This window comes from Octopus bimaculoides, chromosome 10 (genome assembly GCF_046866305.1).
Source record: "Octopus bimaculoides isolate indiv1 chromosome 10, ASM4686630v1, whole genome shotgun sequence".
Taxonomy (NCBI): Eukaryota; Metazoa; Mollusca; class Cephalopoda; order Octopoda; family Octopodidae; genus Octopus; species Octopus bimaculoides.
Window position 1 is genome coordinate 93,556,620 of NC_142937.1, and position 12,663 is coordinate 93,569,282.

At 41.1% G+C, this 12,663-nt stretch overlaps 1 protein-coding gene across 1 annotated transcript in view; it reads right to left on the minus strand.

Moving 5' to 3' along the window:
• Nucleotides 1-12,663, minus strand: part of LOC106876280 (structural maintenance of chromosomes protein 2) — a 27,425-nt gene continuing 14,762 nt past the window's right edge. The window contains exons 18-25 of the mRNA XM_014924773.3: nt 7,619-7,812; nt 6,963-7,106; nt 5,445-5,639; nt 4,696-4,896; nt 4,070-4,195; nt 2,968-3,119; nt 1,911-2,058; nt 1-1,026 (exon numbers count right to left, since the gene is read on the minus strand). Coding sequence (XP_014780259.1) covers nt 862-1,026; nt 1,911-2,058; nt 2,968-3,119; nt 4,070-4,195; nt 4,696-4,896; nt 5,445-5,639; nt 6,963-7,106; nt 7,619-7,812 — 1,325 coding nt within the window. The 3' untranslated portion in view covers nt 1-861. The remainder of the gene's footprint in view (nt 1,027-1,910; nt 2,059-2,967; nt 3,120-4,069; nt 4,196-4,695; nt 4,897-5,444; nt 5,640-6,962; nt 7,107-7,618; nt 7,813-12,663) is intronic.

A 12,663-nucleotide genomic window follows, 5' to 3' on the forward strand; every position in this document is an offset into this window, starting at 1 on the left:
GAGAGAGAGAAGATATTTATTTACATTAATGAACAATAAAATGACATTCAGTCAACACAATGACTCACACATGCAGATGCACAGTGACAACGTTACAGAACAGAACCAAATAATCAAAAAAAATTAAATGCAGATAATCAGTTATAATGTAATAAAAATCGTATATATTACATCTATCCTCATTTATCGCTGACCTGGGATAACATGACATAATTGTGAACCATGTTCCACATGTCACAAATTGATCTGTAATAACATGGGTCGGTGGTCAAAGATTGTGCTTGGATCACAAAAGCAAACCCCAGCAACCACACACAATGTTTGGGACAACTAGGGATCTCAGAGCAAAACCCATTTTCCTCATGTTCTATTATTCATTAATCACTGATCCACATGTTCTATTATTCATTAATCACTGATTCATTGAACTTTTTTTTTTTTAAACCAAAAACCTCTCATAAATGAGGATAAATATAAAATATAATATGATAAAATATAATTTTTATTATAAAATTCTGACCACAGAAACTGTCATGAAATACAAGTTACAATTTCAGTGTTCTAAGGCAAAATGGAATATGACAAAGTTATATTTTAAATGGGCACGAAAGCCACTACTTCATTAAGTGCTTTCACCAAGGAGATAATTTGCCATTTGCGACCTCCTCCTCCCTATTATTTTTTTTAAAACACATGTTCTTCTCCAGGCTACAATTAGGCCTGGTATACGTGTGTGTGAGAGAAGTTTGTATGTTTGGGTTGTGTTTTTTGTAATTAATGTCAGAATGTAACAAAGACGATGGAAGTGAGAAGCGTCTAGAAACGAGAAACAGCTAAAACGTTTCAGGCAATTTGCTTCTTTCATGCTGTTGACGATGATGATGATGTTGATGAGTGGTCTTTACTGGTGTGTGAGGAGTGACTCTGAGTGTGTCTGGTCACTGTTGACACGCCGTCAACAAATTTTGTCTTAAACAGGACATTGGCGTTGTTAAACATTCCGTCTTTCAGCGAAACCACAATGAACTGGAAAGAGAACAGAAAATACAAACACAATGAATGCCACAAAATCTCATTATGCTACACTTCTCCCAAGACAACTACGGGAGTGGGAGTTACGTAGGAGTTTGTTTTAGTGTAGCAGAATAAGTTGAAACCGGACAATGATGTGAGGGATTTCATCCTCACCCAAATCCATAGGAGGGCTAATTTAGCACATATAGTTATCTTACATCATTTGTATCACATTTAGCCTTCTCTGAAAAGGCATGAGCATCACATGGGATTTGAAACCCAACATCTCAAGCTAATAAAAACACTTCCAATTTATAAACTAGCTTTGCTGTCTACACTAGTGAACTGTGCCTCAACATTCTTTCTAGTTAGAGTTTAGTGTGTTTTTATTTGCTAGAGATATCAGCACACTAAATAATCCATAATTTAGGCACAATACTGGCAATTTTGATAAGAGGGTTGGACAATACCACCAGGACATCATGGTGTTTGATTTTATCAACTTCAGAAGAATGTAAGGAGCTGGAACACAACACACTAAATAATCATTAAAAAATGATTCTCAAGATAGGCACAAGGCTAGACATCATGTTTAGGAGAGGCTCTGAGGAGATCCCAACACAGGATTGAAACTAGTTGCTCTCCCCTGTGTCCATGAAGATACTGTATGTGGATGAGGTGTTCACAAGCATCTTATGTGACTCTGCACAGTGTTGGCTAAACATCTGCAGATATATTCTCCAGTAATGTAAAGCATTTTTCTGGTTTTTACTTATGAATATAAATTGGGAATTGCAACTTCAAAATATTCATAACTGCTATCCACATAATGGCCAAAATAGTCTTCTGAGACAGAACCAGTAATTAAACAGTTAATAGCAAGAACATGTGATTACCTGTGAATGTCTGAAGTGGTTTTTAATCATATGTCCAATGTTTTGGGTGTGAGACAAGTCAAGTGCAGCATCGACTTCATCAAGAATATAAATAGGGGCTGGTTTGAATAACAGCATGGCCAATATCAGAGAAAGAGCAACCAGGGACCTATGAGGAAAAAATAAGAAACGGCGAAAAATTACATTGGTCTCTTGTTTAAAGAAACGAACAAAGCAGATATAAAAGGTGGAGATTAAGGAGGTATAAAATGTGGGGATTAAAGAGGTATAAAATGTGGGGATTAAAGAGGTATAAAAGGTGGGGATTAAGGAGAATCAACTCTTAAAAGCTGCAGGTTTTACTGTTTAACTTTTTAGTTCTCATATTTCAGTTGAAATACCTTTGTTTCAATTAATGTTAAAAGTTACAAAGAATTTAGTAAAATAATTGGGGTCGTTATTAACCTGGTGTAAGGAACCTAAATACAAAATTTTAGATCCCTTTAAACCAGGACATTTCTATTAATGAACCAGTGGTGGTATCAGACAGGTTTCTGTTAAAAGGGTCAATACATATATTGGCATAGTCTGTTACTTGTTTCAGTCATGCTGGAGCACTGCCTTTAGTCGAACAAATCGACCCCAGGACTTATTCTTTGTAAGCCTAGTACTTATTCCATCGGTTCTCTTTTGCCGAACCACTAAGTTATGAGGGACATAGACACACCAATACACACACACACATATATATATATATATATAATGGGCTTCTTTCAGTTTCTGTCTACCAAATCCACTCACAAGGCTTTGGCTGGTCTGAGGCTACAGCACTTGGTAGTTGTAATGGAGTGTCACTAATACAAAAGTAGTGTTATTTGTTTCCAATCTTGTATGGAAATAATGTTTGACCATGGGGAAATATTACCTTGCTTGGAAACAGATGAGTGTTGACAACAGGAAAGGCATCCAGCTATAAAAAAAAAATCTGCCTCAACAAATTCCATCTGACCGATACAAACATGGGAAAGTGGACATTATATTGAAATGATGGTGGTAGGAGTGAAACCTAGAAGTTTACCTTTGCCCTCCACTCAATTCACCAAGCGATTCTTTCCAGATATCTCCAAATGCTACTTTCACCTCCAGTCCATCGAGAACAGTCATTCCCTCTGGAGGACTTAGTTTAGCATCAGTACCAGGAAGCAGTGTGGAGAAAATGGAACCGAAATCCTAATGAAACAACAAAAAAGAAATGGTAAAAGTTTAAAACAAAACAAAAAAAAGTCTGGCACATAACACAAAAGCATTAGTAAAGAATAAATATTGGTTGTTAGGAGGAAGGAGTAACTTGCAATACAATGGTGCTTGGTCTTTTATCGGTTCAGTGCCACCTTTCATCGAATGATGTAAAACAAAGGCTTCACTTCATATGCTTAGCCCTTTAGCATTCTCACTACTGTTGAATCTAATGCTTATTTATTCACATTGTTTTAAATTAATCATAGATTATGTTGTAGCTCTGAGATTTCAATGATGTGATTCTTTAATTTTAGAATGACAGAGGAGAATCGATAAAAGGCTGGATCTGGGCATAAAAACGAGTAGAATATTTGGGTCGGAAATGGCTGGCTTAAATGCCAGGTTTTAGATACTTCCATAGACTGTTGCATTCTATGTTAAATTTTTAAGGAAATGCCTAAAGATCAGGACTCATATTGGACCTTGGTGCATCAGCAGTCATGTTTCTGCTGACCGTTAGCACAAGGCCCTGCTTTTATTTTAATCACACGAAACAGGTTTTGGAAAATGTATTCAAAATATAACTACTACAGCTTGTTTAAATATTGTGTTTCTGAGAAAAATGACCAATCTTAAAAACCCAGTGCATTCGTGCAAGTTCACAATGCTCCTATGGGATGTCTAGCACCAAAGTTAAGATAGACTGGTCTAATACCAGGTTTTACCCACCAAGGGGCCAAACTGTAAGTAAAAGATCTGGTGGGTAGGTTAATAAATTTTATTCTAGGCCCCAAACAATTTAATCAATGATAAAGGTGGGGGTGGTATAACTGAATTGACCCCCCCCCCCCCCCTTAGAGGGTGAAAGTAGAGGATTGCTTCACACACTACACAACTGTACATTGCCAAAACACTGAGGGCCACCACACAATATGTCTTACCTTATTGACCTGTTCCCAGGCCTTTTTCAGGGCTGCCTTCTTCATTTCATCCAACTCCGCAATGACTTGGGCAATTTTCATCTTGTCATTCAAAACTATTTTCCTTTTCACCATCAGATCGTTGCACTGGGGAAATTAATCAGAACATTACACAGATTTAATGAAGTGTATTACAATCCTCTCTCTTTTTTGCTCTCTCACACACACACACACACACTGGATGTTGATCTGAACCAAGGAAACTGTGTTTCCATTGGTTTTTCAAATTGTTGATAATATGTATGGGTTGCAACTTGCAGCAGAATTTGGTGCCCAGGGCAGGTGTTGAGGAACTATGAAGTGACTCATCAACTTTGGTTTGGTAGGTACAGATACGGTTGAGTGGTTAAGAAGCTTTGTTTTGCAACCATGTAATTTCAGGTTCAGTCCTACTGTGGAATACCTTGGACAATCTAGCCTCAGGCCAACCCAACCCTTGAGTGGATTTGGTAGACAGAACAGTATGCATGTGCGTGAGTTTAAATTGTGTCATGTACACAGTTCTGCAGATTAAGAGACAATATGAAACCCAATGGTGTAAAGTTGAAACAACAAAACAAATGAGTCAAGTTTGTCAAAATATTTACCTCTTCCTCTGCCTTTTCCAACATATTCATGGCCCTCATGTTGATGTTGTGACCCAACTTGCCCTTAATTTCCTGTAACTTCTGAATACGTTGTTCGGCAACCACAGGATCGTTAACAGTGAAATCATAGGCTGTGTTCGGTTTGCCAAAGAACTTTTTCTCATCAACAATCCACTCATGTTTTTTCAGCCAGTTTTCAACCTGATTAATAAAGACATTTATATGAACAGTTAATTATTGATGTTTACATTGGGATAAACAAGAAATTATTTTTTTCAGAAGGAAAAACAAGTATAATTGACTTAGCTATTCGCAGTGTATAACTGGTATAGACTTTGACATAGTAACAAAACACAGAGAAATAGCTGTAGTGAAAATATATTGATTCTTGCTGTTCCCCAACCATTTGATGATTTATTACGAGACATTATCAGCAGAGACCAGTAAACAGTAGAAAATTAAGACCACTGGCTCTTGTTAGACACATTGGTCTTGGGGTGTTTCTGGTTGATGAAACACAACAATGTTGAAACACCACATGTCCAGAATCCCTTGCACTAAGAGATCAAGTGTGTTATGAACATATATTCATCATAAAGGAAAAGCTTTTCTTCTATGATGAAACACAACAGCAACAACAATATTCACATCTGAATATTAGAAATTAATATGCAAGTCATCATTATAAATATATTCCTTGGCTGACCAAAGTCTCTCAAAACTGTTAAAACAACAACTGAACGATTTACCTGTGATGTTGTATCTTTAGATTCCTTTTGCAACTTGCTACGCTTATGTTCCAATTCCTGATTCTCCAAGTCAATTTTTTTGGCTTTCTCCTGAAAAGCTTTTAGAATTTTGGTAGCATTCCGGATCTCTGTGTTGCAAGCGTTCAATAACTCCTTCTGTTTGTTCACATTGTCCTGTGCCTCTTTTACAGTGGCCTGTCATAAAAGCAAAACAAACATCTCAGTCTTAGTTCTGTTGATCGATACACACACACACACACACACATTACTGTGCATGGGTATATAAGTATTAGAGTGTACATCTCAGTATGTGTGTATATTGTAAAGTGGCTGGCATTTGGAAGGGCATCCAGCTGTAGAAACTGTGCCAAAATTGGCCTCACCTGTTCTGGTGCCGTGTAAAAAGCACTCAAACCCAATCTGTTGGGTGTTTGGAGTTAGGAAAGGCATCCAGCCATAAAAACCGTGCTGAAACAGACACAGAGGTATGGTGCAGTCTTCTACCCAGCCAGCTCCTGTCAAACCGTCCAACCCATGCCAGCATGGAAGGTGTATGTTAAACAATGATGATGAGTATATACACATTAGTCTACATGTCGGTGTGTGTGTGAATGTATACATAGTGTGTGGTTAGTGAGTGAGCATGTGTGTGTATGAATATTTACATACCCCCTCCCCACCAATGTATTCCTTTTCTTTCTCACTACCATTAGCACCATCATTAGGGACCAAAAAAAAAAAAAGGACCCCTTTGGTCATGAATGACCATGAGGTTGTACCTAGGAAGTTCTCCTCTCAGGAGCAAGTCTGAGCAAAGTTGTTTATGGAAGACCAGCAGTCAGCCTCTCCTCTCCACGCCACCGATGTTGCCCAAGGCAAAGGGGCCGACACAGCTTGGCACCAGTGATGTCGCAACTCATTTCTACAGATGAGTGAACTGGAGCAACGCGAAATAAAAAACCTTGCTCAAGAACACAACACACAGCCTGGTCCAGGAATCGAACTCACTATCTCATTATTGTGAGCCTGACACTCCAACCAGTGAACCAGGTGCCTTCAGCACCCAATTTAATAGACAGCAATAATTTTCTCTTTATATGAATTGTGATTGATACAACCAAGGTATGAGAGCAGAATTCATCATCATCTCATGTCAACTCTTCCATGCTTGCATGGGTCAGATGGAATTTATTGAAGTAGATTTTTCCATAGCCAAAGGTCCTTTCTGCCATCAATCCTCACCTATTTCAAAGCAAGCTAATATTTCCTCATGAACCAGAGATATTTTCTATGGATGACAGGAAACCGAACAACATTGCTTGTACCACACTGATGTTCATTCACAACCATCTTATGATATTAATACAAGGGTACGCACAAACACACATACAATGGGCTTCATTCAGTTTCCATCTACCAAATGCACTCATGAGACGCAAGGTGTCATCCAGTGAGTCAGAACCTGAAACCACATGGTTAAGAAGCTCTGCAAGGCTATTTTAGTTTAATATATCTTACCTCGCATACAGTTAATTTCTCTTCAATTTCTTTCAGCTCGGAACTGTAAGTGTCCAAAACTGTGGCAACACTTTTAAGTTGTTCTTCGTACGAAGTCACTTCCTTCTGCAGCTCCACAATCTCAAGTTTCACAGTGTCAATATGCTACAATAATAATAATAATAAAATAGAAAGACCTGGAAATATAGGTAACTCGAATATGGAGTCTAAAAACAGAAGCAATTCTTATCATAAAAGGCACATTAAGTAGAATAAAAAAAAATATTCAGACAAATACATAACAAAAACACCAGGACTAACAAGTAGATATCACATACAGAAAATAGCACCACTAGGCACTGCACACATCCTATGTAAAACACTTTCAATACAGTAACAATACGAGCCTCATAACAAACCACAGCACAGACCCAAGACACACAGAGCTGCGTTCAGTAGTGCAGTGAGAGCACGTGATAAAAATAAGACTACTGAATAATAATAGTAATAATAATTATAATTTCAGAATTTCGTCACAAGGGCAGCTTGGTGGAGGTGTATTTTAACAGAAATGACAACAAAAAAATGAAAAGGTTATGAGCAATGTGCCTTTCGACCTCAACTGCACAAACAACAACAACACAGAATTTTTTAAAAATTAAGAGGAAAACACCAACCTGTTGCTTTTCCTTCATCAATTTATTGGACTCTTGCATTTGTTTCTGGATTTTGTTAAGGTTAGCTTCGGCTTGCTTTAATTCATTTTCTCGGATTTTATCAGCATTCTTGATTTTAAATTCAAGATCTTGCTCTTTTTGTTTGGCTTTCTTGTTTACTTCTCCAGCAGTTTGGACAATGGCTTTCTGTTCCTCTAAAATCAATAACCAGTCAATCAATCAATCTCTGATCATGTCTGTTTCTACTGGGACAAGCCAAGCTGTCCTCAGATTCAGAATGCAAATTATGTGGCCTCCCCATTTTAAAGACAATATCCTTATCATTTAGTGCCTTCTCGCTGACGTACTACGACGAAATACCCAAGATGCAGATAAGATAGAGATTTTTATTTATTTACGGCCTCAAACATCTCAATACCTTGCGCTTTAGTTTTTTGTCCCTTATTATTTATCTTGTTTCTCTCCATGAAATTCAATTGAATCCAGTTGTTGTCTTAAATTCATGCTTATTCATTTTCTAAGCTTCCTAAATTCATGCTACGTTATATTCTAATCACCCAGAATTCATTGCTCTTTTAAAAAATTACGATTTATGCATTGTTGTCTCTCAAATATTTAAAATCTACAATTAAGAGCCCTCTCTACTCGCTGGCGGTACCTACCCACCACCACTACCCATTTTCCTTTATTCAAAAATTCTTATCGCTCCTTAAAATTATGGCTTTTAAGTGTTGATTTCTCAGCCCAAGAATTACAGCGTGATGTGCTGCTTGACTGGTCCCCCCTCTCTCTCTCTCTCTCTCTCTCTCTCTTTATATATATATATGATGATGATGATGATGATCTTTTCTCCCGCCATGCCTCTGTCTACCCCTCCATCCTCTCTCTCTCCCCTTCGTAGTTTTTCCTTTAAGGTCTTCAGGTTCTGGCTATATATAAATGAGAAACCCATTCTAAATTATCTCGCTGACGTACTACGACGAAATACCCAAGATGCAGATAAGATAGAGATTTTTATTTATTTACGGCCTCAAACATCTCAATACCTTGCGCTTTAGTTTTTTGTCCCTTATTATTTATCTTGTTTCTCTCCATGAAATTCAATTGAATTCAGTTGTTGTCTTAAATTCATGCTTATTCATTTTCTAAGCTTCCTAAATTCATGCTACGTTATATTCTAATCACCCAGAATTCATTGCTCTTTTAAAAAATTACGATTTATGCATTGTTGTCTCTCAAATATTTAAAATCTACAATTAAGAGCCCTCTCTACTCGCTGGCGGTAACCCGCCCTCCCACCCCCTCCACCGGAAGTTCATTCCTCTGTCATCCCTCTGTCATCCCACCCCCTCCACCGGAAGTTCATTCCTCTGTCATCCCACCCCCTCCACCGGAAGTTCATTCCTCTGTCATCCCACCCCCTCCACCGGAAGTTCATTCCTCTGTCATCCCACCGGAAGTTCATTCCTCTGCCATCCCACCCCCTCCACCGGAAGTTCATTCCTCTGTCATCCCACCCCCTCCACCGGAAGTTCATTCCTCTGCCATCCCACCCCCTCCACCGGAAGTTCATTCCTCTGTCATCCCACCCCCTCCACCGGAAGTTCATTCCTCTGTCATCCCACCCCTCCACCGGAAGTTCATTCCTCTGTCATCCCACCCCCTCCACCGGAAGTTCATTCCTCTGTCATCCCACCCCCTCCACCGGAAGTTCATTCCTCTGTCATCCCGCCCCCTCCACCGGAAGTTCATTTCTCTGTCATCCCGCCCCCTCCACCGGAAGTTCATTCCTCTGTCATCCCACCCCCTCCACCGGAAGTTCATTCCTCTGTCATCCCACCCCTCCACCGGAAGTTCATCCCTTTGTCATCCTGTCAACCTCGGCTGTCTCCCGGAACCCATCTAGTGGCCTTGGCCATCCTCTCCCCTACCTTTGGGTAGCGCATTAAGGTTGAGAAATGTTTGCAGGTTGTAGGTAATGTTTTGCTTATGAATTCTTCCAATTGCAAGTTTTCTTTTCAGGTACACGACACTGCTTTTCCTCTTCCCAGGCTACAGGCCCACACCCCCAACACCCATACTGTTAGGATTGGCACTCTCAACGTCGGCACGCTGAAAGGTAGATCTGGTGAAATTGTTGAGATGCTTGAACGGAGATGCGTAGATATGTGCTGCATCCAGGAAGTAAGATGGAGAGGAGGTTCTGCAAGGTTCCTCACAGGCAAAGAACACAGGTACAAGATTTTCTGGGCAGGGAACACTGACGGGGTCGGGGGCGTAGGAATACTTCTAGCGGAGAAATGGGTGGATAAGGTAATCGAGGTCGTTAGAGTAAGTGACAGAGTACTTAAGATCAGACTAGTGCTTCATCATAGATTAGCTACTGTCATCTCAGCCTATGCACCTCAACCTGGGCTACCAGATGGTCTGAAAGACCAATTCTATGACACCCTCTTGCAAACTACCTCGTCGACGAGTGACAGGGACCTTCTCTTTGTGGCTGGAGACTTCAACGGTCATGTCGGACGTCGTGCTGGGGGCTTCCATGGCATACATGGAGGCTATGGCTTCGGTTCCCGCAACGAGGAGGGAACCAGACTGCTGGAGTTCTGTGATGCAACCAATCTTATGGTCTGCAATACCAACTTCAGGAAACCTGCCAGTCACCTAGTCACCTACCGCTCCGGCAGACACTCTAGCCAAATCGACTACATCCTCGCCAGAAATAGGGAAAGAGGGCGGCTTATAAATGCCAAAACCTACCCTGGCGAAGAATGTACCCCACAACATAGATTAGTAGTTAGCGACTTTGGGATCAAGGCAAAATGGGTGCCCAGAATTAGACAGGCTTGGAGAAGAAGGGTGTGGAAGCTTAAAGACCCTGCAAACGGACAGAGACTTAGAGACAAGTTACTTGAAGCATTTAACGAAATAGAAGGGGATATAGCATCATACAACGTGGAAGACAATTGGAGATTTCTGCGGGACAACCTGTTGAAAGCCACCGACCAGATTTGTGGGTGGTGTAAGGTCCCCTCCCAACCCAGAGTAACGTGGTGGTGGAACAAGGAGGTAGACAGGGCTATTAGACAAAAGAAACAAGCTTGGAAGGACTGGAAGAACGGTGGTAGCAGGGAATTGTACCAATGTGCCAGAAGGGAGGCTAGGCGACAGGTTTATTTAGCCAGAGGGGAAGCAGATAAGGAAAGATTTGCCAATGTTCTGCGCCGTGAGGACCAAAGACTCGAGGTATTTCGGGTTGCAAGACAGTGTAGGAGAGAGAATAGTGATGTTGTAGGAGAGAAATGTGTTCGCATGGATGATGGTACGCTTGCATTAAATGAGGATGCAAAGAAAGAGGTCTGGAGATGCCACTACGATAGATTGCTTAATAAAGAGAATGAATGGGAGAAAGAGAGCCTGCCTTATGTCGACCCAATAGAGGGACCAGCTATCCGAGTTGATAGTACCAGGGTAGATAAAGCAATTAAGAGTATGAAGACCGGGAAAGCCCCCGGCCCATCAGGAATCACTGCAGAGATGCTCAAAATATCTGGCAGTGTTGGCTATAGCCTAGTCACCCGTATTACGAACCAGGTGATACACGAAGGAGTCATACCCTATGACTGGTGTAGCAGCATCATAGTCAACTGCTACAAAGGTAAAGGGGACGCTTTAGATACAAATAATTACAGAGGCATCAAGCTGTTAGATCAGGTTATGAAAGTTACAGAGAGGGTCATAGCCCAACTAATTAGGGAGCGAATCAATTTAGATGAGATGCAGTTTGGGTTCGTGCCAGGTAAAAGCACTACTGATGCCTTATTTCTAGTGAGACAGTTGCAAGAGAAATACCTAGCCAAGGATAAACCTCTGTACCTGGCTTTCGTTGACATGGAGAAAGCCTTTGACAGGGTCCCCCGATCCCTTATCTGGTGGTCAATGAGGAAACTTGGGATAGAAGAATGGCTAGTGAGAGCTGTGCGAGCCATGTACAGAGATGCGGCCAGTAAGGTGAGGGTTGGAAATGAGTACAGCAATGAATTCCGGGTAGAGGTAGGGGTCCACCAAGGTTCCGTCCTCAGCCCCCTATTATTTACCATAGTCCTCCAGGCAATCACAGAGGAGTTCAAGACAGGTTGCCCCTGGGAGCTCCTCTATGCTGATGACCTTGCCCTAATTGCGGAGTCACTATCAGAACTAGAGGAGAAGTTTCAGGTGTGGAAGCAAGGTCTAGAATTGAAGGGCCTTAGAGTCAACCTAGCTAAAACCAAAATCCTAATAAGTAGGAAGGTAGATAAAACACAAACCCCTTCAGGTAGATGGCCCTGCTCAGTATGTAGAAAAGGAGTAGGTAGTAACTCTATAAGATGTACCCGGTGCAAGCTATGGACACATAAGAGGTGCAGCAACATCAAAGGCAGGTTAACTAGCAAGTTAGTTTTTGTTTGTGGCAGATGTTCAGGTGCAATAAAGACTGCAAACAAACAGGAAACAACCTCTATCTCATTCCAGGGTGAAAAACTAGAGGTAGTCGATAGCTTCCGCTATCTGGGCGACCAAGTTAGTAGTGGGGGTGGGTGCGCTGAAAGTGTAGCTGCTAGAATAAGAATAGCCTGGGCAAAGTTTAGAGAGCTCTTACCCCTGCTGGCGACAAAGGGACTCTCACTCAGAGTAAAAGGCAGACTGTATGACGCATGCGTACGAACAACCATGCTACATGGCAGTGAAACATGGGCTGTAACTGCTGAGGACATACGTAAGCTCGCAAGGAATGAAGCCAGTATGCTCCGTTGGATGTGTAATGTCAATGTGAATACCCGTCAGAGTGTAAGTATCTTGAGAGAAAAGCTGAACATTAGAAGCATCAGTTGTGGCGTGCAAGAGAGACGATTGCGCTGGTATGGACATGTGGTGAGAATGGAGGAGGATAGCTGCGTGAAAAAGTGCCACACCCTAACAGTTGAGGGAACCCGTGGAAGAGGTAGGCCCAGGAAGACCTGGGCTGAGGTGGTGAGGCAAGACCTTCGTACATTGGGCCTCAC